The 25288-nt window shown below is 44.8% G+C and overlaps 1 protein-coding gene across 1 annotated transcript in view; it reads left to right on the top strand.

The window, feature by feature from the left end:
* The window catches only part of HOATZ (HOATZ cilia and flagella associated protein), a 33991-nt gene extending 28662 nt beyond the window's left edge, over nucleotides 1-5329 (top strand). The window contains exon 6 of the mRNA XM_069740829.1: nucleotides 4658-5329. Coding sequence (XP_069596930.1) covers nucleotides 4658-4718 — 61 coding nt within the window. The 3' untranslated portion in view covers nucleotides 4719-5329. The remainder of the gene's footprint in view (nucleotides 1-4657) is intronic.
* The last annotated feature ends 19959 nt before the right edge of the window (nucleotides 5330-25288 follow it).

Here is a 25288-nt window from a genome sequence, read left to right as displayed (position 1 = left end):
AAGTACAATAAACACGAGCAAAACAAGGCACAAACAAGTATAGAAGGAGGGAGGACCCTGCCCGCGAGGACTCAGTCTGCAGGGGATGGGTGAGGATACAGTAGGCGAGGGTAGAGCTGGTTGTGCGGCAGTTCAGTAGGTTGAGGATCACTGCAGGCTGTAGGCTTGTCGGAAGAGATAAGTCTTCAGGTTCTTTTTGAAGGTTTCTATGGTAGGCGCGAGTCTGATGTGTTGGGGTAGAGAGTTCCAGAGTAGGGGGGAAGCACAGGAGAAGTCTTGGATGCGGTTGTGGGAAGAAGAGATGAGAGGGGAGTAGAGAAGGAGATCTTGTGAGGATCGGAGGTTGCGTGTAGTTAAGTACCGGGAGACCATGTCACAGATGTATGGAGGAGACAGGTTGTGGATGGCTTTGTATGTCATTGTGAGGGTTTTGTACTGGAGTCTCTGGATAACAGAGAACCAGTGAAGGGATTGACAGAGGGGAGAGGCCGGGGAATAGAGGGAAGACAGGTAGATTAGATGGGCAGCAGCATGTAGGATGGATTGGAGAGGTGCCAGAGTGCTAGAGGGGAGTCCAGAGAGTAGGAGGTTGCAGTAGTCGAGGCGGGAGATGATAAGGGCATGCATTAGCGTTCTTGTAGTTTCATGGTCAAGGAATGCGCGGATCCGGGAAATATATTTGAGTTTGAGACGACAGGAGGAGGCAAGGGCTTGGATATGTGGCTTGAAAGAGAGGGCAGAGTCAAGGATCACCCCGAGGCACCGAGCGTGCGGGACTGGGGCAAGTGAGCAGCCATTGACATTGATGGGTAGGTCTCGAGGAGGGGCAGAGTGAGATGGGGGAAAGATTATGAATTCTGTTTTGTCCATGTTCAGTTTTAGAAAGTGAGCAGAAAAGACGGCTGAGCAGACACAGTGTGGGATTTTGGCGAGTAAGGGGGTGAGGTCAGGTACAGAGAGGTAGATCTGCGTGTCGTCGGCGTAGAGATGATACTGCATACCGTGGGATTCTATGAGCTGTCCCAGGCCGAAGGTGTAGATGGAGAAAAGCAGGGGTCCTAGAACTGAGCCTTGGGGAACACCAACAGACAGGGGGCGAAGTGAGGAGGTGGCGTGGGGGAGGGAGACCCTGAATGTCCGGTCTGTCAGATATGACGAGATCCAGGATAGGGCCAAGTCTGTGATGCCAAGAGATGAGAGGATCTGTAGCAGAAGGGAATGGATGACAGTGTCGAAGGCAGAAGACAGGACCAGGAGAAGGAGGACAGTAGTGTCGCTTGCTCTTGGCGGTTAGTATGTCATTGGTCACTTTAGTTAGGGCAGTTTCAGTTGTGATGCGGTCGGAAGCCAGATTGTAACCGGTCAAAGAAGGAGCAGGAAGAGAGGTGGGAGGACAAGGTGTACATGCTGTTCCAGTTGTTTTGAGGCATAAGGGAGAAGAGATATCGGGCGATAGCTAGATACAGAGGATCGGTCGAGGGAGGGCTTTTTGAGGATGGGTGTGATCGGGTCATGCTTGAAGGATGAGGGGAAGACACCATTTGTAAAATGATAATAATAAATAATAATCTTTATTTTTATATAGCGCTAACATATTCCGCAGCGCTTTACAGTTTTGCACACATTATCATCACTGTCCCCGATTGGGCTCACAATCTAGAATTCCTATCAGTATGTCTTTGGAATGTGGGAGGAAACCGGAGTGCCCGGAGGAAACCCACGCAAACACGGAGAGAACATACAAACTCTTTGCAGATGTTGTCCTGGGTGGGATTAGAACCCAGGACCCCAGCGCTGCAAGGCTGTAGTGCTAACCACTGCGCCACCGTGCTGCCCCTTCCCAGTAATATATGCTGGTTTTAAGGTCTGTGTGTCTATTCCAGTAATATAGGCTGGATGTGAGGTCTGTGAGTTTCTCCCAGTAATATGGGCTGGATGTGAGGACTGTGTGTCTCTCCCAGTAATATAGGCTGGATGTGAGCTCTGTGTGTCTCTTCCAGTAATATAGGCTGGATGTGAGCTGTATGTGTCTCTCCCAGTAATATAGGCTGGATGTGAGGTCTGTGTGTCTCTCCCAGTAATGCACGCTGGATGTGAGGTCTGTGTGTCTCTCCCAGTAATACAGGCTGGATGTGAGCTCTCTCCCAGTATTATAGTCTGGATGTGAGGTCTGTGTGTCTCTCCCAGTAATATAGGCTGGATGTGGGCTCTGTGTGTCTCTTCCAGTAATATAGGCTGGATGTGAGCTGTATGTGTCTCTCCCAGTAATATAGGCTGGATGTGAGGTCTGTGTGTCTCTCCCAGTGATATAGGCTGGATGTGAGCTCTGTGTGTCTCTCCCGGTAATATAGACTGGATGTGAGCTCTGTATGTCTCTTCCAGTAATATAGGCTGAATGTGAGGTCTGTGTGTCTCTCCCAGTGATATAGGCTGGATGTGAGCTCTGTGTGTCTCTCCCGGTAATATAGACTGGATGTGAGCTCTGTGTGTCTCTCCCAGTAATATGGGCTGGATGTGAGGTCTGTGTGTCTCTTCCAGTAATATAGGCTGGATGTGAGCTCTGTGTGTCTCCCAGTAATATAGGCTGGATGTGAGGTCTGTCTGTCTCTCCCAGTAATATAGGCTGGGTGTGAGGTCTGTATGCCTCTGCCAGTAATATAGGCTGGATGTGAGGTCTGTGTGTCTCTCCCAGTAATATGGGCTGGATGTGAGGTCTGTGTGTCTCTTCCAGTAATATAGGCTGGATGTGAGCTCTGTGTGTCTCTCAGTAATATAGGCTGGATGTGAGGTCTGTCTGTCTCTCCCAGTAATATAGGCTGGGTGTGAGGTCTGTATGCCTCTGCCAGTAATATAGGCTGGATGTGAGGTCTGTGTGTCTCTCCCAGTAATATAGGCTGGATGTGAGCTCTATGTGTCTCTCAGTAATATAGGCTGGATGTGAGCTCTGTGTGTCTCTCAGTAATATAGGCTGGATGTGAGGTCTGTCTGTCTCTCCCAGTAGTATAGGCTGGATGTGAGCTCTGTGTGTCTCTCCCAGTAAAATAGGCTGGATGTGCGGTCTGTCTGTCTGTCCCAGTAATATAGGCTGGATGTGAGGTATGTCTGTCTCTCCCAGTCATATAGGCTGGATGTGAGCTCTGTGTGTCTCTCCCAGTAATATAGGCTGGATGTGAGCTCTGTGTGTCTCTCAGTAATATAGGCTGGATGTGAGGTCTGTCTGTCTCTCCCAGTAATATAGGCTGGATGTGAGCTCTGTGTGTCTTTCCCAGTAATATAGGCTGAATGTGAGCTCTGTGTGTCTCTCCAAATAAATAGACTAGATGTGCATTATGCATCTCTGTGCTATTAATATTGGCTTGATTTGAGATCCGTGTGTCCTTACCCTTAATATAGGCTGGATGTGAGGTATGTCTGTCTCTCCCAGTCATATAGGCTGGATGTGAGCTCTGTGTGTCTCTCCCAGTAATATAGGCTGGATGTGAGCTCTGTGTGTCTTTCCCAGTAATATAGGCTGAATGTGAGCTCTGTGTGTCTCTCCAAATAAATAGACTAGATGTGCATTATGCATCTCTGTGCTATTAATATTGGCTTGATTTGAGATCCGTGTGTCCTTACCCTTAATATAGGCTGGATGTGAGGTATGTCTGTCTCTCCCAGTCATATAGGCTGGATGTGAGCTCTGTGTGTCTCTCCCAGTAATATAGGCTGGATGTGAGCTCTGTGTGTCTCTCAGTAATATAGGCTGGATGTGAGGTCTGTCTGTCTCTCCCAGTAATATAGGCTGGATGTGAGCTCTGTGTGTCTTTCCCAGTAATATAGGCTGAATGTGAGCTCTGTGTGTCTCTCCAAATAAATAGACTAGATGTGCATTATGCATCTCTGTGCTATTAATATTGGCTTGATTTGAGATCCGTGTGTCCTTACCCTTAATATAGGCTGGATGTGAGCTCTGATTGTTTCTCCTTGTAATATAGGCTGGAGTTAGCTCTGTGCATCCCTCATGTGAACTTTGTGTGTATCCATAATACCAGTGGTCCCCAACTCCAGGCCTCGAGGGCCGCCAACAGTGCAGGTTTTCAGGATTTCCTTAGTATTGCACAGGGGTTGGAATCATCACCTGTGCAGATGATCACATTACCACCGATGCAATACTAAAGAAATCCTGAAAACCTGCACTGTTGGCGGCCCTCGAGGCCTGGAGTTGGGGACCCCTGCATAATACTGATTTCTCTATTAGCTCATATATGAGCCCAGCTTCTATCCTGCACTCATTTCCTCTTATTCTGCTTTCTTCTTTATCTACAGCTTCTTTTCTCTCTTCTCGCTGAGGCTGTAGATATTTTCCCCTCTCCCCATCACTGCAGATGTTTGTACAACCCATCCCTGCTGCCATCCCTAACACCGAGAGAAGAGGAAGAAGTGGGAATGGTGCAGGAGGATCTGTGACCGATGTGTAACATTTTTGCAGCTAGGTAAAGATCTTGGAAACTTTCTGCATCAGCAAAATGGTAGAAAACCTTTCATGCAGACTATTTAGAAAGTTGCGATTCCGTACAAACGTGTACACTACCTTTTAATTTCCATTGCGATCTGTTCTTAAAAAGAAAGTCTGTTTTTCTCTATATATTGGAGCATTTCATGTTTTATTTTTTTGTAGGCTACCCCCACCGGACAGCGAAGAGTGCGAAGATATAACGGCGGTGAGGCAGCTTGTGTAGCTCAATGACGGGACACATCTGACCAGTGCTGGGCTCTGGGACACTTGTTATTTTAGAAAATACGTTATCCAATTCCTTTTATTTTTCCCACAATTAATCCGATTTATTAATCTGGATAAACCTCTTTTTTTTTCTGGTTTTCCCCTTTGTGGAGAAAATCAATTTAGACAAATTTCTTATTGATTTGAGCCAAAAAGAACCGTATTTTCCACCCCATTTTGGCGTCAACCACATTTGTGTTTTATCTTTTAAGTAGAATATAGTTTATGGCGGAAATTCTGCATTGGAGAAAGAAGAGCTCAAAGCTCAAGTCAGATCACCTCTTCAGTAAATCAATCTAGAAAGGAGCTGCCAAGTCAGCGAATTAAGACACTAAAGAAAAGGCAGAACTCTGCCTGAACGTCGGCCTGTCGCACCCATGAGCAAGATTTTATTTAATGAATTGCATTTATTTGTGAATATGTAATGAAATATAAAATGTCATAGAATAGTGCAGTGACTGACCGTCCTGGATACAGACTGGTGTTATGTAAGTAACTTTGTATATCAGGAATTATGAAGAGGTTTATATTTCATTAAATCGACTGCCTTTCATTATTATGATGACACATATATCATGGTCACTGTGCATCTCAGTTTTGAGTGTCTTTACTGTCCACTAACCTGTTGCGAAGTGTAATCAGTTTCCAGCAGCAGAGACACTGAGATGTATTATACAAGGCCGGTCTTGTCTCTCTACAGGAAGTGGGGGCGTGTCTTACGGCTCTACAGGAAGTGGGGGCGTGTCTTATTGCTCTACAGGAAATGGGGGTGTGTCTTATTGCGCTACAGGAAGTGGGAGCATGTCTTATTGCTGTATAGGAAGTGGGAGCATGTCTTATTGGTCTACAGGATGTGGGAGCGCGTCTTATCTCTACAGGAAGTGAGGGCATGTCTTATCTCTCTACAGGAAGTAGGGGCGGATCTTTGCCTCTACAAGAAGTGGGGGCGGGTCTTTGTCTCTCAACAGGAAGTGGGGGCAGGTCTTTGTCACTTTACAGGAAGTGGAGGTGGGTTATTTGTCTCTCTTCAATGGATGGGGGCGGGTCTCTGTCTCTCTACAGGAAGTGGGGGCGGGTCTTTGTCACTTTACAGGAAGTGGAGGTGGGTTATTTGTCTCTCTTCAATGGATGGGGGCGGGTCTCTGTCTCTCTACAGGAAGTGGGGGCGGGTCTTTGTCTCTCAACAGGAAGTGGGGGCAGGTCTTTGTCACTTTACAGGAAGTGGAGGTGGGTTCTTTGTCTCTCTTCAATGAATGGGGGCAGGTCTTTGTCACCAAACAGGAAGTGGAAGTGTGTCTTTGTCTTTTTGCAGGAAGTGTGGGCGGAACATGTGGGCGTGCCTGAGGAAAATGAAATTACAGCGCCTATAGTGCTGGCAGAATGATGACATGTAGCTGCTCTCTGAAAGAGTGGATAGCAAGTTACATCCACTACCTTGTTGAGATGTATGTGGGCAGTAACGCCATTCTTTTCTACAAGTTTTGTATGTGGGCAGTAACGCTATTCTTTTCTACAAGTTTTGTGTGAAAGAGAGAAGAGAACAGCAAGGTAATACTCTGATTTTGGGTGAATGACAGGCGCACTTTAATTTTTCTTTTTTTTTGTAAGTAATGACATTTTTCCTATATATGTGCAATAACTTACTGATTTTTGGTTGCACGGTGTATGGACCCTTTTAACCCATTTGTGCTGCAGTGATTTTTTTTATTATTTTGCATTGGCATCTTTTTTTTTCATGAATTAGGCCCCCAGCTGATATGACAAGTCAGTTCGTTCTTTCTCTGAAATCCTGTTGTGTGTGGAGTAATTTTTCTCTCTGTATCTTAGTGTTAAGAGGCTTCAATCACTATTGGCCAAAGCATCTGATTTTGCATGCAGTCCATATATTGGCAGGAATATTCTCACCCATCCAAAACCTTTAGCAAGTGTGCAATACCAGTTTGCAGCCCCCCATTGCTGAAGATTAAGGGACCACACGCTGCGTGTACTTGGCGTCCACTGATTGTATATGGATAGAAATGGCCACATGTCGTGCAAAGCGCTTCTACGTAATGTCAACTTCTGCCTCAAGCTCCAAAAGTAACGCTGTGGATACTGCTCGTAGTTTGGTGCAGGTCTTAGCGCACAATTTTTTTTGAAAGATCATTACATTTTTATTGTTTTGCAGCAGAAGGCTCTTTCCCTATCAATAATATATGAGTTGGCAAGTTCGCAAATACATTTTGTGTGGAGATGCGATATAAAATGTCTGGATGCAAAAACTGGTTAATTTCTTTATAGTTTGCATTGCCAAATACTCATCTCTTACTTATAAATAGCGGCTGGAGTATTGGCTCAAACCTGGAAAAGCAAATGCCGTAGTGTGATTCCCTGTCTATATTCCTAAAAGATTTGGACAGCTTTTTCAATATTTTTAATTACTTAAATACATAGAATTTTGGGTCCAGTTTTGGTTTCTACAGCCTCCATATATCACAGTACATAGCAGACTGCAGAATGAGTTACCAGTGAAATCGTCAGTGAACTCGTTCTCTGGCCAAAAGTATTGGTACCCTTGAAATTATCCCAGAAATAGATGGTAGATAAGCAACCCTCAATCAAGTTGCAACGAAAATTCAAGCTGTCCTGCAGGCTCAGTGTGCATCAGTGTCAGCGCGAACTATCCATCGACATGTGAATGAAATGATACGCTATGGGAAGACCCCACTGCTGACACAGAGACATAACAAAGATAGACAGCAGTTTGCCAAAATGTACATGAGTAAGATTAAATCCTTCTGGGAAAGTGTCTTGTGGATGGAAGAGACAAAGATAGAGCTTTTTGATAAAGCACATCATTCTACTGTTTTCCAAAAAAGGAATGAAGCCTACAAGAAAAAAAACACAGTACCTACAGTCAGATATGGTGGAGGTTCACAGCTGTTTCTGAGTTTTTTTTGCTGCCTCTGCACTGTGTGCCTTGACTGTGTACAAGGCATCATGAAATCTAAAGATTATCAAAGGATTTAAAGTGGCAATGCAGTGCCCGGAGTCAGCTGATTTATTATCACATCAAAGCTGAATTTTCAGTCGGTCATAAATCAGCTTAGAAGATGGGTGTCAGGCTTGGAAGGGGTCAGTCAGTCTCTTTTTGGCAAGAGTTTTATGCAGCACAATTTCCAACTACAGTTAAATGGTTTTTCGCACTCTTTAGTACAAGTTACCATTAGGATACAATCCTAATAAAAGAAGCTGCAAGCAGTTTGTATGTTCTCGCCGTGTTTGTGTGGGTTTCCTCCGGGTTTCCTCCGGTTGTCTCACACACTCCAAAGTCAAATTGATAGAGAATCTAAATTGTGAGCCCCAATGGGGGACAGCAGTGTCTTTAAAGTGCTGTTGAATCTGATGGCGGAGAAATCCAGGAACCAGGGCACCACAAGTCCTCCTTTTAGTAACTTTATTGGTAATGAAAAATCACAACGTTTCAGCGTCGCAGGGCTTTTATCAAGCCACAAAAAAATGGAGATTTGCATTTCAATGGCTTGATAGAGGCCGTGTGTGGTCGAAACGTTGTGATTTTTATGTGCCAATAAAGTTATCAAAGGAGGACGTCTGGTGCCCTGGTTCCTGGATTTCTCAGTACTGCTACAACCTTGCGGATGGTTGCACAAAGCGTGCACGGACAAGAGAGCGGAGCACGAGACTCGGTTATTGCAAGCATAAGTGGAATCTGATAACAATGTATCAATAAGCATAATCTGCTATACTTGGCCTTGAAATCTGCCCTTTGACCAGCGCTGCCGCTCCATCGGTCTCCGTCAGACCAGAAGAGATCTGACCGCTGAGCCACCGATGGGCTGCACAGCTCAGAACGAATGAAACGGGAGTAAAAAAAATTAAAAAAAACAACTCCAAGCCATTTCTGTTGCTTCTTTCATTAATGGACCTCAGTAGCAAGAAATTGGCAATTTAGTATAAATTAGTATTATTTTCATTCTGGTGGATACATTCATGTCGCCACTCCTCTTCCATCACCAGTTAACAAACTTTTCGGTCCGGAGTTTGTTTAGAAGATCCACGAGAGCCTTGTGTCAGCCACCGCAGGAGCCATCACACCACTGAAAAGAGATTTTAGAGGGGCAATGTTATTCTAACCAACAATCCTGTTTGGAGACCTAGCTGGAAATTGAGACACCAGACATCTTGAAGATTTTGAGACTTTTGTCTTTAAAAAAAAAAACAAACAAAAACAAAACAACAAAAAACAGGTTCCAGAAACAAGAAATAATAGTATTTTCTTCACATTTTCTTTTAAAATGTCAGATTTTTGTCTGCTTAGTAGTCAGACTTAGATGGACACGGCCAAGACCTGAAAGGCCTGCTCATAGACACGGCCAAGACCTGAAAGGCCTGCTCATAGACACGGCCAAGACCTGAAATGCCTGCTCATAATCTGACCTCTAGCAACATAGAAGATACTGTATATCAGACAATGACTACATGATATTGCAGCAGCGTTGTGAAGAGCCATCCAGAAGAAAGCAAAGGAAATTTTCTAGCTGGTGACCACCGATATTGTGCCACCCATGTGTATAGACAGAGGTCTCACAAGTGGCATAACTGGCGTCCGATAGACCCCAGTGCAAGAGGCCAGTCATTCTGTGAAGACACAGGTGTGAATTAGGGTGAAGCCAGGACATGTCGTACATGCACTTCTCCTTGAAAGCCTGAGAAATATGGGTTGTTTGAGACATTGTTTGGAAGAACAGCGTACTTTGATTAAAAAATTGATCGGAGAGGGCAAAACTTATAAAGTGCAGACAATGATCGGCTGTTCAGCTAAAACGGTCTACAATGCTTCAACATGGAAAGCCAGACCAGAGAGACGTGGATGACAATGGACGACGACCATTCTAATGGATGGAAGGATGGCCAGAATGGCAAAGGCTCAGCCAACTATCACCTCCAGGATGATCACAGACAGTCTCACGTTACCTGTGAATACTGACAGAAGACGCCTGTGTGACACTAATCTCTGAGCAAGAAGTCCCCTCAAAGTCCCACTGATAAAAAAGACATGTACTGAAGAGGATACAATGTGCCAAATAACACATCAACCGGCCTAAAGAGAAATGGAGAAACATTTTGTGGACTGATGAAAGTAAAATTGTTCTTTTTGGGTCCAAGGGCCGCAGACAGTTTGTCAGACGACCCCCAAACTCTGCATTCAAGCCTCAATACACCCTGCAGACAGTGAAGCATAGTGGTGAAGCATCATGATATGGGCAGGTTTCTCTTACTATGGTGCCAAACCTATTTACCGCATACCAGGGATCATGGACCAGTTTGCATATATTAAAATACTTGAGGTGATGTTGCCTTACGCTGAAGAGGATATGCCCTTGTCATGGGGGTTTCACCAAGACAACGACCCTAAACACAGCAGTACACGAGCAAAATCTTGGTTCCAGTCCCACAAAATCGAGGTTATGGAGCCGCCAGCCCCATCCCCGGACCTTAATCCGGTAAAACACTTGTGGGGTGACAATAAAAATGCCTTTGATTGGCCACCAGCGTGTATTGCAGAGCGCACAGACCCGGCGCAGTAATACACATCAACTGGATGTGTGTCAGAGAACACACATCCAGTTGAAATTTACGCTGGCATCGGCAGGCCCCTCACAAGCATGGGCCTGCTCGCATCCTCTGCGGTCGTTATACCCCGGGATCTCACACTTCCCCCAGCAAGTGACTGGGTGTGATTACAAGGGGGTTGTCTGTCTCAACTTTGGTCTCGACTTCTACGCTGCTTACCCTGTCTTCGTGTAGAGTAGTGATCATCCAGTTGAAACTCCCCCTTAAAATGAAATAGTAGATGGGGTTTGTGATGACGTCGCTTCTCCATCTCCTACATAAAGAAATATTTCTTATCAATTCCTACTTAGTTGGTGTGTTAGACTCTGAGCCATCGGTGATCTGTTCTACAGCCGATGCATTTATGAAATCCAGTCTGATCAATTTAATTTCAGATTCCAGAGTCGTGTAAATGGCTGGTAACCAAAATATCATCTGCGGCTCCTGGCCAGCGCTCAGCCTCTCTCTTTGTTTCCTGATCTCGATCTTTCATATATGTCCTTTTGTGACTTTCTCTCTTCTGAGGATTTGTTTCCGCACAATGATTTATTTTGTCTCTAGTTTCAGCAGCTTCTTCCATCCTTCGCCTCTCTCTGTCCCGGTGTTATTGACTTTTCAGCTCCTCGCTGCCTGGCTGAACTTTTGCAGGGCTTCCTCATATTGTATCTTCTCACCTTCATTCTTCACTGGCCAAAACTATAAGTCTGTTGGTGCAATTTGTGGTGTGCATGCTTTCAGCCGTAGTTGGGAATGGATGCAAAAAGAAAAAAAAATGTAAAATTCTGCGCTATGAACTGCATCAAAAGCTGCACGTGTGAATCCAGCTTTATATTCTGCTTGCATTTTGGACACAGAATGTAGAATTTTGGATATTGGTGAAATCTGTGGTTTGGCCTCGATACAAAGCTCAGGAAGTACAGAATCAGTGTGTCCAGGAATAGCAGAGGTGAGAGTGTAGTCTACTATAGCAAAGCAGAGTTTATTTCATCCTCATATACAGGGTACCGGGAAAAACATTGTAAAGTTTAGGATATTCATCTGGATTACAGACAGTAGAACAGAGTCTGCAGCTCAGGAACATGCACCAGCAGCGGCGTGTGTTAAAAGAGCTTGGGCAAAGCAACGGGTTATGACAAGATGAACATCCAGTCAATGGGAGCTGAGCTGCGGTGCCACAGAACAGCCTGATCAGTGAAGGTGGTGGATGTCTAACTCCCACCGGTATGCTGAGGACCCATCCTAAGGATTAATCAGTATCAAAATAGTGGACATCCTCTTTATGATCCACCAACAGAAAGACATCAAGGCAATCCAGAGTTTACCTGCAGACTCCTAACGAAAGTCCATGTAAAGCCAAACCTTATGGAGTACACGATATACACACAGATTATTACTATTTATTGTCATAGCGCCATTTTTTCCATGGCGCTTTACATGTGAAAAGAGGTATGCATAATAAAAACAAGTACAATAATCATGAACAATACAAGTCCCGACTGGTGGAGGAGGAGGGAGGACCCTGTCACAGTCTACAAGGGATGGGTTAGGATACAGTAGGTGAGAATAGAACTGGCCGTGAAGCGATATGGTGGATCTGGGGTTTACGGCAGGTTGCAGGCTTGTTGGAAGAGGTGGTTCTTCAGGTTCCTTTTGAAGGTTTCCATGGTTGGTGAGAGTCTGATACGTTGGGGTGGAGAGTTTCAAAGTAGGGGTGATGCGCGGGAGAAATCTTGTATACGATTGTGGGAAGAGGAGATGAGAGGGGAGTAGAGAAGGAGATCTTGTGAGGATCAGAGGTTGCGTGCAGGTAAGTACCGGGAGACGAGGTCACAGATGTATGGAGGAGACAGGTTGTGGATGGCTTTGTACGTCATGGTTAGGGTTTTGATCTGGAGTTGTTGGGTAATGGGGAGCCAGTGCAGGGCTTGACAGAGAGGAGAGGCCTGGGAATAGCGGGGGGACAGGTGGATTAGTCTGGCAGCAGAGTTTAGTATAGATTGGAGGTGTGTTAGAGGGGAGGGCACAAACCAGGAGGTTGCAGTAGTCAAGGTGGGAGATGAAAGGGAGGGAAATATCAAAAGACTGATCGTCACTTCCAAACAGAAATCAGGTGTGAACAGGTGCTTATTAAGAGTAGTCATCTCCATGTATAACTAACAAAGTAGCACTCTGTAGCACTATAGCATGTAAATATGAAATTTGAGTTGCATTACTGCACTAGAAAATATGAAAATTTGAGACTACTTAGTGAATAAATTGGCCAATTCATGTGTCCCCGGCAGCTACGATAAGGCGATTGTCATTGCTGGGGGGTGAGAGAGACGGCAGATTCCAATGAACAACACAGGATACAGCCTAAATTCTACAGGGGTTACATAATGCAGGTACAAGTTAACAGATTTATACCCTAAGAGAAGAGCCTTTTTACTGGAAACACCATTTCCAAAATGAATCAGATATCAGGGCACATATAAAAAGGCAGAGTCAAGGTCAAAGGTCTGTACACCCCTGAAGAAGGTGCGTGCAACGAAACGTCAAAGGGGCGTTGCTATCCATTTTAAACATTTAGTATTCCTGTTCAAGATACACCTCTAGCGGTGGCATATCTTTCCTCAAAGCAAAAGGATTGGGCACTGAAATTCCACCTGCCCGATCCTTCTCTTCATTTGTCAAGGAAGAGTCAGGAGTCCATGTCACGGATCCCTACTCCATGGTGTAACTAGTTTGTCACGTGCCTGCTCTCGGCACGTGACTTGGGTTCTGCCTGCAAGGGTTAATCTATCTCCACTCTCAGTCCAGCATCCAACCTCTGTCCTATGTTGTAATGGGAGCATAAATCACACACCGACCCAGGCCACACACCCGCTCATACACGCTGCCACCACTCACCGACTACATGGGCGATGAGTCCCGGAAATATTAGTACTAATAATGTCTACCACTCATAAGGCTCACACACCTTCGGCTATGGATTCTTTTAGAACATTCTAGGTTGAACTTGTTAAAGTTTTATACTTTAATACAAAAAGGTTCAGTGCTTACAGTAAGAAAAGGTATAAAAATATGATAATAAAAAGACATACAACTTATGCAAAACAGTATAAATATGAACAGGAGAAACTTACAGAAATCATCTAACTGGTAGTTTGCTTTCTGCTCCCTGAGGGGGGTGAGTGGTGTTGGTGGAACACATCAGCGTCTCAGGCTGCCCTCACATGTGAACACGTTTCTCTGTATACAGCCCTAATTTATAGCTTTGGTCTGGAGGTCAGGTTTCTAGACCAGCCACTCAGGCTAATATAATTGCTTGTTTTTTGATTGGACCACAGCCATGCCCCCCCAATGAATATATTATTTTCTCTTGAGATCCTTTGTGTAAAAGTTCTCACAGAGATACTGTCAGGCCGTAATTACCATCTCTCTTCCAAGAGCTAGGAGGTGTCAAATGTTACCTTTCTTCTTGGCTTCCAGCAGGACCCCCTGGTGAGATTGGAGACAGAAGCCTACTTGTCTCAGGAAAATTCATTAACACCTGGGTCCAACCTGCATCTTTTCAAGACAGATGTTACATTATTGCCAGTGACATAAAAAATCTATACATAGTCCACTGCACACACACACACATATATATATATGTATATATATATGTATATATATACATATATATATATATACATACATATTTCACCACAGTCCTCCATATATATCAGATGATCAGCCAGATTTGCGAAAATAGACCGGTTTGGCTTCCTTTCATCTAAAGCCTATGGGCTCCTTAACCCCTGATGCAGCACAAGCCGACAGTCACACTTAGCTGAAAAAAATACCTTGGTGGTTGTCTAGTGTGTATATCCTCACATCACTACTGCATCCAGAACTTATTGACTAGGACTTGCATGGAATCTGCCATGTTCCTACTTTTAGTTTTTGCCCACAGCGGTTAATAGTTTCCTAGAGGTGTATCTCTTCTCCAGTACCGGCCTGTGGCCCTTATTGCTTTGTTATTGGACACTTACAGTATAAGAAACAACCGCAGCTCCCACTTTTAGCTTCCGCGCATACCCGAAACATGACCATGGTTTATATTCATCCCTCTTTAAATAGTATTTATTGTTTGTTTTCATTCAGTTTCCTATTGTCCGTTTCTCATAAAGAAGCCTCCAGCTCAGGATTTCCTTTCACGTCAAACCATTTGGAAGAGTAAACCAACTGGACAGTGGTCAGGAAATTGTGAGCATCAGTCTTTCTTCACCAGAAATGAAAGCATGGCTGAGAGTCAGAAGTCTATTATGGGGGAAATTTAACCCAAAATGCTTTGTAAACTAACATAACTCAATCTATTGGATCTGTGATAAATCTAGACCTCGTCTTACCAAAGTGTGTACGAAGGCTGAAAAGGACTGTCAGTAGCCGGGCCAAGCAATTATTGCACCCTCTACCCAGTACCAACGCCCGCTAAGTGCCCTCTTAAAACAAATAAGTAATGATGCCTTCCAAGAGTCTCCTCCACCACTTTTGTGCCACTATTAGTGATGAGCGAGCGTGCTGGGATAAGGTGCTATTGGAGCATGCTCGGGTGCTAACCGAGTGTCACCGGCATGCTCAAAAAGTATGTTCGAGTCCCTGCAGCTGCATATCTCGTGGCTGTTCAACAGCCGCAACAAACAGGAAATCCCTCCATGTGTTGCATCTTTCAAATAGCCACGAGACCAGAACATAGTCGAGCGTGCCGAATACACTTGGTTACCGCCCTTTCCGAGCACGTTCGCTCATCACTAGCCACTACACAAAGAAAATAGAAAAAGTGTAAATTCCGCTCTCCACTCCTGTGTTAGTAATAAACCATCGGGGTGGACAGTCTGGGTGTGGAGCTCGGGGTATGCACTGGTCAAATAGCTCTCAATGGTCCAAAAGGTGTACTCCAACACCAAACAGAAGTAGGTAAAACTTAGCCTTTAATCTGATTGGATAGAAAAATTAAAGGTTTTTCAACCCAAAACACGTTAGCATTATGTTTTTTTTATATGAGCACATTCTCCCAATTTTTTTTATCCTATATGATTACTATTGAAGGGTAAGTTTTAATGACTTTCTTTTGGTTTTGGTGGTGTATAGCGTCTTCTTTTGGACCATTGAGAACTTCCTGCCGCAGCCAACAAAAAAAACAGGGTTTATACTCACCTAATCCGTGAGACCCAATCCTCATGAGCAGCAGCACTGGAACAGAAGTAATAACTTGTGCGTTAAAGAATAAGATTGATAAGAATCTCGCTAATGATATGTGATGTTGAAATAAATAATTCCGAGCATTCTACGCTTCACCTCTGTCTTTGTGTGAGGTTATTCTGCCCTCCGAACGGTCGTAAGTAACAGCTTCAAGGGAGGAGAAGAACCCATTACTCTGAAACGCTAGCAATGCTATGTCTCAGAGGCGGAAGGTTACCATAGAAAAATATAAGAACGTAGTACTACTGGTCAGCGGTCACACTATTGCAAGTGGACTGGCCCTTCTGGTTGCCCTGTTTATAGCCCATCCACCTGATATACCAGTTTCCAAGCTAAATTGCTTAAAATAAGACTCAGTGGGTATGTATGTTTTTATTAGGAGTAGTAAACGTGCACTATATTCACTATATGACCCAGGTGACTTAAGGGCCAACTTCCTGCCACTCGGGTCACTTGCAGAGGGAACAAACAGTAAGTGAAGCTCTAAGCCCAACACAATCCTGTGACTTGTAGGTGAAGAATGTGTACATCAAGCTATATGTTCCATTCTTTGAATAAGCAGTCAGACCGCATGCGGGAGACGTCCAAGAGAGTGCAAGTAGGCAAGCAGGAGAAGTCAAAGAAACCACAGGCAAGCAGGTGGGAGACATCCAGGAGACAGCAGGTAGGCAATGGGATTCTGGAAGCCGCTGGCAGGTGGTGATGTCAAGGAGACGACCACAGGCAAGCTGGAGACATCAAGGAGATCACAAATAAGCAAGTGGGAGACATCCAGGAGATCACAGGCAAGCAGGTGGAGGACATCCAGGTGTATGGAGCTAGCAAGAGTCTAGCAACACTGAAGTCTTAATATCAAGACACAAGTGTGTGTCCTGGTGAGCCTTAGAGTGTAACAGATACATCTTCTCCTCAACTTAGATTTTAACTTCTGTGTTTTAGGTGGCAGTCATTCTGCTTTAACCAACATGAATTGAATTGTTAGTCTTGGCAGTGGTTTCTCCCTTCCTAGTCCACCATGAATCACATACCCGGCCTCTTTCCCATTGTACAGTCATGGACGCTGATATGTGTGAGGCCCATGTGTTTTTTATCATCTCCGGGGATTTTTTGACTTCCTGGTTGAGTTATCACCAAGTCTTTGGATTGCTTTGGGCAAGAAATCACTTATGGAAAATCCACAACTGTTCTTAGTTTTCTTTGTCATTTTAATAGAGCTTCAGAAAAGTCTCATCTAGGCTGGAATTCCCTTTTTTAAGTGAACCTCTCAGGATAATTGTACTAATCAAAATAATCATTGGTCATAGAATAACACTAAACATGATTCCTGTCTTGTTGTCATCCAATATGCCAGTGCTAAGAAATCAAGCTGTATATGTTTATGCAGATTAGCCTGGAGGTGCATTGGGGGCGTGTCTGTGTATCTTCCGATAGTGCACTTCCCTGTTAGCTTGCTTGTGGCTCATAAGCCTGATTTATCTGCTTTCACAGGTCATGGCTCTGCACTGAGCAGTGGTGTCAATGAAGTATGGCACATGGCAACTGTGGCTACTGATTGTCTGCAGCAGTCACATGCTGGCCGCTGGCAAACATAGATGAGTTAAGTCTGTAACCAATGGTGATTAAATTTTTTTTACTATTCTCTTCACATGCATACAATCACTTTGGCTGGCGGAAAGTGCCGTCTCCCTGGCCCAGATAGCTTCTGTCAGGAGAACCATTTGCTGCTGCAGCTGTAATTGCTGCTTTAACTACTGCTGCTGCACTTGAACCAATTTCTTAACAAACTCCTCCATGCTTTCAGACTGTGTTTTCCATGCTGTGGCTGCCTTTCAATAAGAGATTCAATCTTTACACTGGAATCACCCATGCTCTTTGGGACAGTGCCCGCATACTCCACCTTTTGTAAGGGATTCATGCTCAGTGTAGGCAACATTCACACAGGTACTGTATTCTTCTGTCAAAACAATTTGATATTTATGTCATGGGTTGCACAGTACCGAAAAACGAAACCATAAACACAAAGTCCCTAGCCTTGTCCAAGCATTAACTAAACAAAATGGACCCTGGCTACTTATGCACAACTGAGCTGGTCCCGCTTCGGTCAAACAAAACGGCTCTTGTCCATAGCAACCAATGATACTTGCAGTTTGATGCACATGGAAGGTGTGGTCTCTTCTCAAAGAGAGATCTGGATTGTCTCTCCAGGTCGAATACAATCCACCCTGGTCAGTTATCTCCAGGTGACTGGCTAAGGTGAACACCTAGCCTGGTTATATGCAGAGCCAGCCAGGCGCAGTTAATCAAAACCTGTACAGCTAGGATTTAACCCTAGCCTACCTGGCTTTGCTATGTGTTGTGGATTCTGTTTTTGGGCTCCCTCTGGTGGTTACAGATGGTACTGGGTGACTTGTGTTCTCTGTGGTCTCTGGTGTCCACCTGTTCTATCAGGATATGGGAGTTTCCTATTTAACCTGGCTTTCTTGTCATTTCCTCGCCGGCGATCAATGTAATCAGTGTGTCTTGTTACCTCTGCTTTCCGCTTCAGTAATCTTCAGGACAAGCTAAGTTTTTGATTTTCCTGTTCCACGTTTTGCTTTATTTTTGTTTTTGTCCAGCTTGCAGTTATGTGATTCCTTGTTGCTGGTTGCTCTAGTGGGCTGATATTACTCCTCATGTTCCATGAGTTGGCACATGAGTTCAGGTAATTTCAGGATGGTTTTTTGTAGGGTTTTTCGCTGACCGCGCAGTTCACTTTTGTATCCTCTGCTATCTAGTTTTAGCGGGCCTCATTTTGCTGAATCTGTTTTCATTACTACGTATGTGCTTTCCTCTCATTTCACCGTCATTACATGTGGGGGGCTGCTATTTCTGTGGGGTGTTTCTCTGGAGGCAAGAGAGGTCTTTGTTTCTTCTAATAGGGGAAGCTAGTCCTTCGGCTGGCGCGAGACATCTAGAATCATCGTAGGCACGTTCCCCGGCTACTGCTAGTGTTGTGAATTAGGTTCAGGATCGCGGTCAGCTCAGTTTCCATCACCCTAGAGCTTGTTCTGTTTTTTGTGTGCTTGTCCTTTTGTGATCCCCTGCCATTGGGATCATGACAGTATCGCCGGCCCGAAAAGTGGTAATCATATTGGCTGAAGTAGGAGGAAAAGTAGTCTGAGGAAGTTTTTTTTTTTTTTCCCCCTTCCCTCAGAGTTTGCTGCGTCTTACCTCCTCTTAATCCTTGAATGGCTCTGACCTCAGCTGTTTATCATGGACGTCCAGAGTTTGGCTTCCAGCCTGAATAATCTTGCTGCTAAGGTTCAAAATATACAAGATTTTGTTGTACATGCTCCTATGTCTGAACCTAGAATTCCTATCCCAGAGTTTTTTTCTGGAGATAGATCTAGTTTTCTGAATTTTAGGAACAATTGCAAGTTGTTTCTTTCTTTGAAATCTCGCTCCTCTGGAGACCCTGCTCAGCAAGTCAAGATTGTAATATCTTTCCTGCGGGGTGACCCTCAGAGTTGGGCATTTGCATTGGCACCAGGGGATCCTGCGTTGCTCAATGTGGATGCGTTTTTTCTGGCATTGGGTTTGCTCTATGAGGAACCTAACCTAGAGATTCAGGCTGAAAAAGCTTTATTGGCTCTCTCTCAGGGGCAAGATGAAGCAGAATTATATTGTCAGAAATTTCGGAAATGGTCGGTGCTTACTCAGTGGAATGAGTGCGCCCTGGCTGCAAGATTCAGAGATGGCCTTTCTGAGGCCATTAAAGATGTTATGGTGGGGTTCCCTGCGCCTACAGGTCTGAATGAGTCTATGACTATGGCTATTCAGATTGATCGGCGTTTACGGGAGCGCAAACCTGTGCACCATTTGGCGGTGTCTTCTGAACAGGCACCTGAGACAATGCAATGTGATAGAATTCAGTCCAGAAGTGAACGGCAAAACTATAGGCGGAAAAATGGGTTGTGTTTTTATTGTGGTGATTCAGCTCATGTTATATCAGCATGCTCTAAACGCACAAAAAAGGTTGATAAGTCTGTTGCCATTAGTACTTTACAGTCTAAGTTCATTCTGTCTGTGACTCCGATTTGTTCATTATCAGCCATTTCCGTCGATGCCTATGTGGATTCAGGCGCTGCCCTGAGTCTTATGGATTGGTCATTTGCCAACCGCTGTGGGTTTAGTCTGGAGCCTCTGGAAGTCCCTATTCCTTTGAAAGGAATTGACTCTACACCTTTGGCTATGAATAAACCTCAGTACTGGACACACGTGACCATGCGTATGACTCCCGTTCATCAGGAGGTGATTCGCTTCCTGGTACTGTATAATTTACATGATGTCTTAGTGCTTGGTCTGCCATGGTTACAAACTCATAACCCAGTCCTGGACTGGAAAACAATGTCTGTGTTAAGCTGGGGATGTCAGGGGGTTCATGATGATGCACCTCCAATTTCTATCGCTTCATCTACTCCTTCTGAGGTTCCTGTATTTTTGTCTGATTATCGGGATGTTTTTGAGGAGCCTAAGCTCAATTCGCTTCCTCCTCACAGGGATTGCGATTGTGCTATAGATTTGATTCCTGGCAGTAAATTTCCTAAAGGTCGTTTGTTTAATCTGTCAGTGCCAGAGCATACTGCTATGCGGGATTATGTTAAGGAGTCCTTGGAAAAGGGACATATCCGTCCATCTTCGTCTCCTTTGGGAGCAGGTTTTTTTTTCGTGGCCAGAATAGATGGTTCCTTGAGGCCTTGTATAGATTACCGTCTTTTGAATAAGATTACGGTCAAATATCAGTATCCTTTGCCATTGTTGACTGATTTGTTCGCTCGCATTAAGGGGGCTAAATGGTTCACTAAGATTGATCTTCGGGGTGCGTATAATCTTGTGCGGACTAAGCAGGGTGATGAGTGGAAAACCGCATTTAATACGCCTGAGGGCCATTTTGAGTATTTGGTGATGCCTTTTGGACTTTCTAATGCTCCTTCTGTCTTCCAGTCCTTTATGCACGATATTTTCCGTGAATATCTGGATAAATTTATGATTGTGTATTTGGATGATGTTTTGGTTTTTTCTGATGACTGGGAGTCCCATGTTCAGCAGGTCAGGAAGGTGTTTCAGGTCCTGCGGGCCAATTCTTTGTTTGTAAAAGGTTCAAAGTGTCTCTTTGGAGTCCAGAAGATTTCTTTTTTGGGGTATATTTTTTCCCCTTCTACTATTGAGATGGATCCCGTCAAGGTTCAAGCTATTTGTGACTGGACGCAGCCTACATCTCTTAAGAGTCTACAGAAGTTCTTGGGCTTTGCTAATTTTTATCGTCGTTTCATAACTAATTTTTCTAGTGTTGTTAAGCCTTTGACGGATCTGACTAAGAAGGGTGCTGATGTTGCTGATTGGTCTCCTGCGGCTGTGGAGGCCTTTCAGGAACTTAAGCGCCGGTTTTCTTCTGCTCCTGTGTTGCGTCAGCCAGATGTTTCGCTTCCTTTTCAGGTTGAGGTTGATGCTTCTGAGATTGGAGCGGGGGCGGTTTTGTCACAGAGAAGCTCCGATTGCTCGGTGATGAAGCCATGTGCGTTCTTTTCTAGAAAGTTTTCGCCCACTGAGCGGAATTATGATGTTGGTAATCGGGAACTTTTGGCCATGAAGTGGGCATTTGAGGAGTGGCGTCATTGGCTTGAGGGTGCTAGACATCGTGTGGTGGTCTTGACTGATCACAAAAATCTGATTTACCTTGAGTCTGCCAAGCGTCTGAATCCTAGACAGGCTCGTTGGTCACTGTTTTTCTCCCGTTTCGATTTTGTGGTTTCATACCTGCCAGGTTCAAAGAATGTGAAGGCGGATGCTCTTTCTAGGAGTTTTGTGCCTGATTCCCCTGGAAATTCTGAGCCCACTGGTATCCTTAGGGATGGGGTGATTTTGTCGGCTGTCTTCCCAGACTTGCGACGTGCTTTGCAGGAGTTTCAGGTGGATAAACCTGATCGTTGTCCGCCTGAAAGACTGTTTGTTCCGGATAATTGGACCAGTAGAGTCATCTCCGAGGTCCATTCTTCTGCGTTGGCAGGTCATCCTGGAATATTTGGTACTAGAGACTTGGTGGCCAGGTCTTTTTGGTGGCCTTCCTTGTCGAGGGATGTGCGTTCTTTTGTGCAGTCTTGTGAAGTTTGCGCTCGGGCTAAGCCTTGCTGTTCTCGGGCCAGTGGATTGTTGTCACCTTTGCCTATCCCGAAGAGGCCTTGGACGCACATTTCCATGGACTTTATTTCGGATCTCCCTGTCTCTCAAAAAATGTCCGTCATCTGGGTTGTGTGTGACCGCTTTTCTAAGATGGTTCATCTGGTACCCTTGCCTAAGTTACCTTCCTCCTCTGAGTTGGTCCCTCTGTTTTTTCAGAACGTGGTTCGTTTGCATGGGATTCCGGAGAACATTGTTTCTGACAGGGGATCCCAGTTTGTGTCTAGATTTTGGCGGACGTTCTGTGCTAAGATGGGCATTGATTTGTCCTTTGCGTCTGCATTCCATCCTCAGACGAATGGCCAGACGGAACGAACTAATCAGACCTTGGAAACTTATTTAAGGTGTTTTGTTTCTGCTGATCAAGATGACTGGGTTACCTTTTTGCCGCTTGCCGAATTTGCCCTTAATAATCGGGCTAGTTCTGCTACCTTGGTTTCTCCTTTCTCTTGTAATTCGGGGTTTCATCCTCGTTTTTCCTCTGGTCAGGTGGAGCCTTCTGATTGTCCTGGAGTGGACATGGTGGTGGATAGGTTGCATCAGATTTGGAGTCATGTGGTGGACAATTTGAAGTTGTCCCAGGAGAGGGCTCAGCAGTTTGCTAATCGCCGTCGCCGCGTGGGTCCTCGACTTTGTGTTGGGGACTTGGTGTGGTTGTCTTCTCGTTTTGTTCCTATGAAGGTCTCTTCTCCTAAGTTCAAGCCTCGGTTCATCGGTCCCTATAGGATCTTGGAAATTCTTAACCCTGTGTCGTTTTGTTTGGATCTCCCGGCATCGTTTGCTATTCATAATGTGTTCCATCGGTCGTTGTTGCGGAAGTATGAGGTACCTGTTGTTCCTTCGCTTGAGCCTCCTGCTCCGGTGCTGGTGGAGGGAGAATTGGAGTATGTTGTGGAGAAGATCTTGGATTCTCGTGTTTCCAGACGGAAACTTCAGTATTTGGTCAAGTGGAAGGGTTATGGTCAGGAGGATAATTCTTGGGTGGTTGCCTCTGATGTTCACGCTGCTGATTTGGTCCGTGCATTTCATAGGGCTCATCCTGGTCGCCCTGGTGGTTCTCGTGAGGGTTCGGTGACCCCTCCTCAAGGGGGGGTACTGTTGTGGATTGTTTTTGGGCTCCCTCTGGTGGTTACAGATGGTACTGGGTGACTTGTGTTCTCTGCGGTCTCTGGTGTCCACCTGTTCTATCAGGATATGGGAGTTTCCTATTTAACCTGGCTTTCTTGTCATTTCCTCGCCGGCGATCAATGTAATCAGTGTGTCTTGTTACCTCTGCTTTCCGCTTCAGTAATCTTCAGGACAAGCTAAGTTTTTGATTTTCCTGTTCCACGTTTTGCTTTATTTTTGTTTTTGTCCAGCTTGCAGTTATGTGATTCATTGTTGCTGGTTGCTCTATTGGGCTGATATTACTCCTCATGTTCCATGAGTTGGCACATGAGTTCAGGTAATTTCAGGATGGTTTTTTGTAGGGTTTTTCGCTGACCGCGCAGTTCACTTTTGTATCCTCTGCTATCTAGTTTTAGCGGGCCTCATTTTGCTGAATCTGTTTTCATTACTACGTATGTGCTTTCCTCTCATTTCACCGTCATTACATGTGGGGGGCTGCTATTTCTGTGGGGTGTTTCTCTGGAGGCAAGAGAGGTCTTTGTTTCTTCTAATAGGGGAAGCTAGTCCTTCGGCTGGCGCGAGACGTCTAGAATCATCATAGGCACGTTCCCCGGCTACTGCTAGTGTTGTGAATTAGGTTCAGGATCGCGGTCAGCTCAGTTTCCATCACCCTAGAGCTTGTTCTGTTTTTTGTGTGCTTGTCCTTTTGTGATCCCCTGCCATTGGGATCATGACAGCTATGGGTCTGAATGGAATTCTATATCGAAGAGAGTAATACCAAATAGGATCTCAACTGTAATATATAAACTATCCTAAAATTGTAAATCTTTATTAATTGAACCTATACGTTGGTTCACACCACAGAACGGACAAAAATAGAAAAAACAAAAAATACTGTGCTCAAAAAACAAACACTAAGTTTAAAAATGGGGTATACTGTGTATCCCTAGTGAGCACTACACTCACAACCTGCCTGGCTGTGGGGGTTGGCACCCTACAGGGAAACGTTATGGCGCCCCCACTCCACGGCGGCTGTCCCTAGATGTCCTGATGTACCCTATGATAACCACGGGACACCCACTACCCACAGCCTAGGACCCACTGCAGGCTAGACAAAGATACTCCTGCACTAAAGGAATACTAGATCCCCATGTATAAAAACAAATGTAAAGAACACAGAAGGCAAACAGGCAATGACGTGCTATTGAGGGAGTCTTTTTTTGGGGCACAGTCTTTTATAGGTTCATTATACCAGTCATGGCTAATCCCATCAACTATGGCTGAACCAATTGAACAGTGTCACCCAAAGATACACAAATGTGTGACCATATGTATCGATACCATAGTCCAAACACTTATCATGTCATGGCCATGACACCGCATCAGGACACACTGCATCAATGAATCTTGCCTCCTGAGGAGCCCGCATAGGGCGAAACGTGTAGAGGCGCTGTGGTCTGCGGCAAACGACGCATAGAGGGAGATAAGTGTTTGGACTATGGTATCGCTACATATGGTCACACATTTGTGTATCTCTGGGTGACACTGTTCAATTGGTTCAGCCATAGTTGGTGGGATTAGCCATGACTGGTATAATGAACCTATAAAAGACTGTGCCCCAAAAAAAGACTCCCTCAATAGCACGTCATTGCCTGTTTGCCTTCTGTGTTCTTTACATTTGTTTTTATACATGGGGATCTAGTATTCCTTTAGTGCAGGAGTATCTTTGTCTAGCCTGCAGTGGGTCCTAGGCTGTGGGTAGTGGGTGTCCCGTGGTTATCATAGGGTACATCAGGACATCTAGGGACAGCCGCCGTGGAGTGGGGGCGCCATAACGTTTCCCTGTAGGGTGCCAACCCCCACAGCCAGGCAGGTTGTGAGTGTAGTGCTCACTAGGGATACACAGTATACCCCATTTTTAAACTTAGTGTTTGTTTTTTGAGCACAGTATTTTTTGTTTTTTTCTATTTTTGTCCGTTCTGTGGTCTGAATGGAATTCTAATAAAAAAAAATTGGTGTTTTCAGTGGTTGTGTAATTAGTTCCTTTTTCTTCGAAGTTTAGGAGGACTACCTTAGCATGATTGCCAGAGCTCCAAAAAAAGAGGCGAGTGGTGTCTATTTCTATATATTATTTTTTTATTATTATTATTATTTGCGGCTGTTTTTATTTTTTTTCCCAGAAGTTTGAGAACTCCTTTACCAGTAAAGTTTTGCTTTAAGATGTTCTTACAGTTAAAAACTTTTTGAAGCCTTTTCAACGGCCTCCATGAATAGCTCCTTTCACGCTCCCATCCCCGCCGCTTCATAAATAGCAGGATCATCTGCACTCACTCTGTTTTCTGGCTTCGCTACGCAGTCATTCGCTCT

Source organism: Ranitomeya imitator, chromosome 10 (assembly GCF_032444005.1).
Source record: "Ranitomeya imitator isolate aRanImi1 chromosome 10, aRanImi1.pri, whole genome shotgun sequence".
Classification (NCBI taxonomy): domain Eukaryota; kingdom Metazoa; phylum Chordata; class Amphibia; order Anura; family Dendrobatidae; genus Ranitomeya; species Ranitomeya imitator.
The sequence above is the reverse complement of the archived record's forward strand: the minus strand, read 5'-3'. Positions and strand labels throughout refer to the sequence as shown.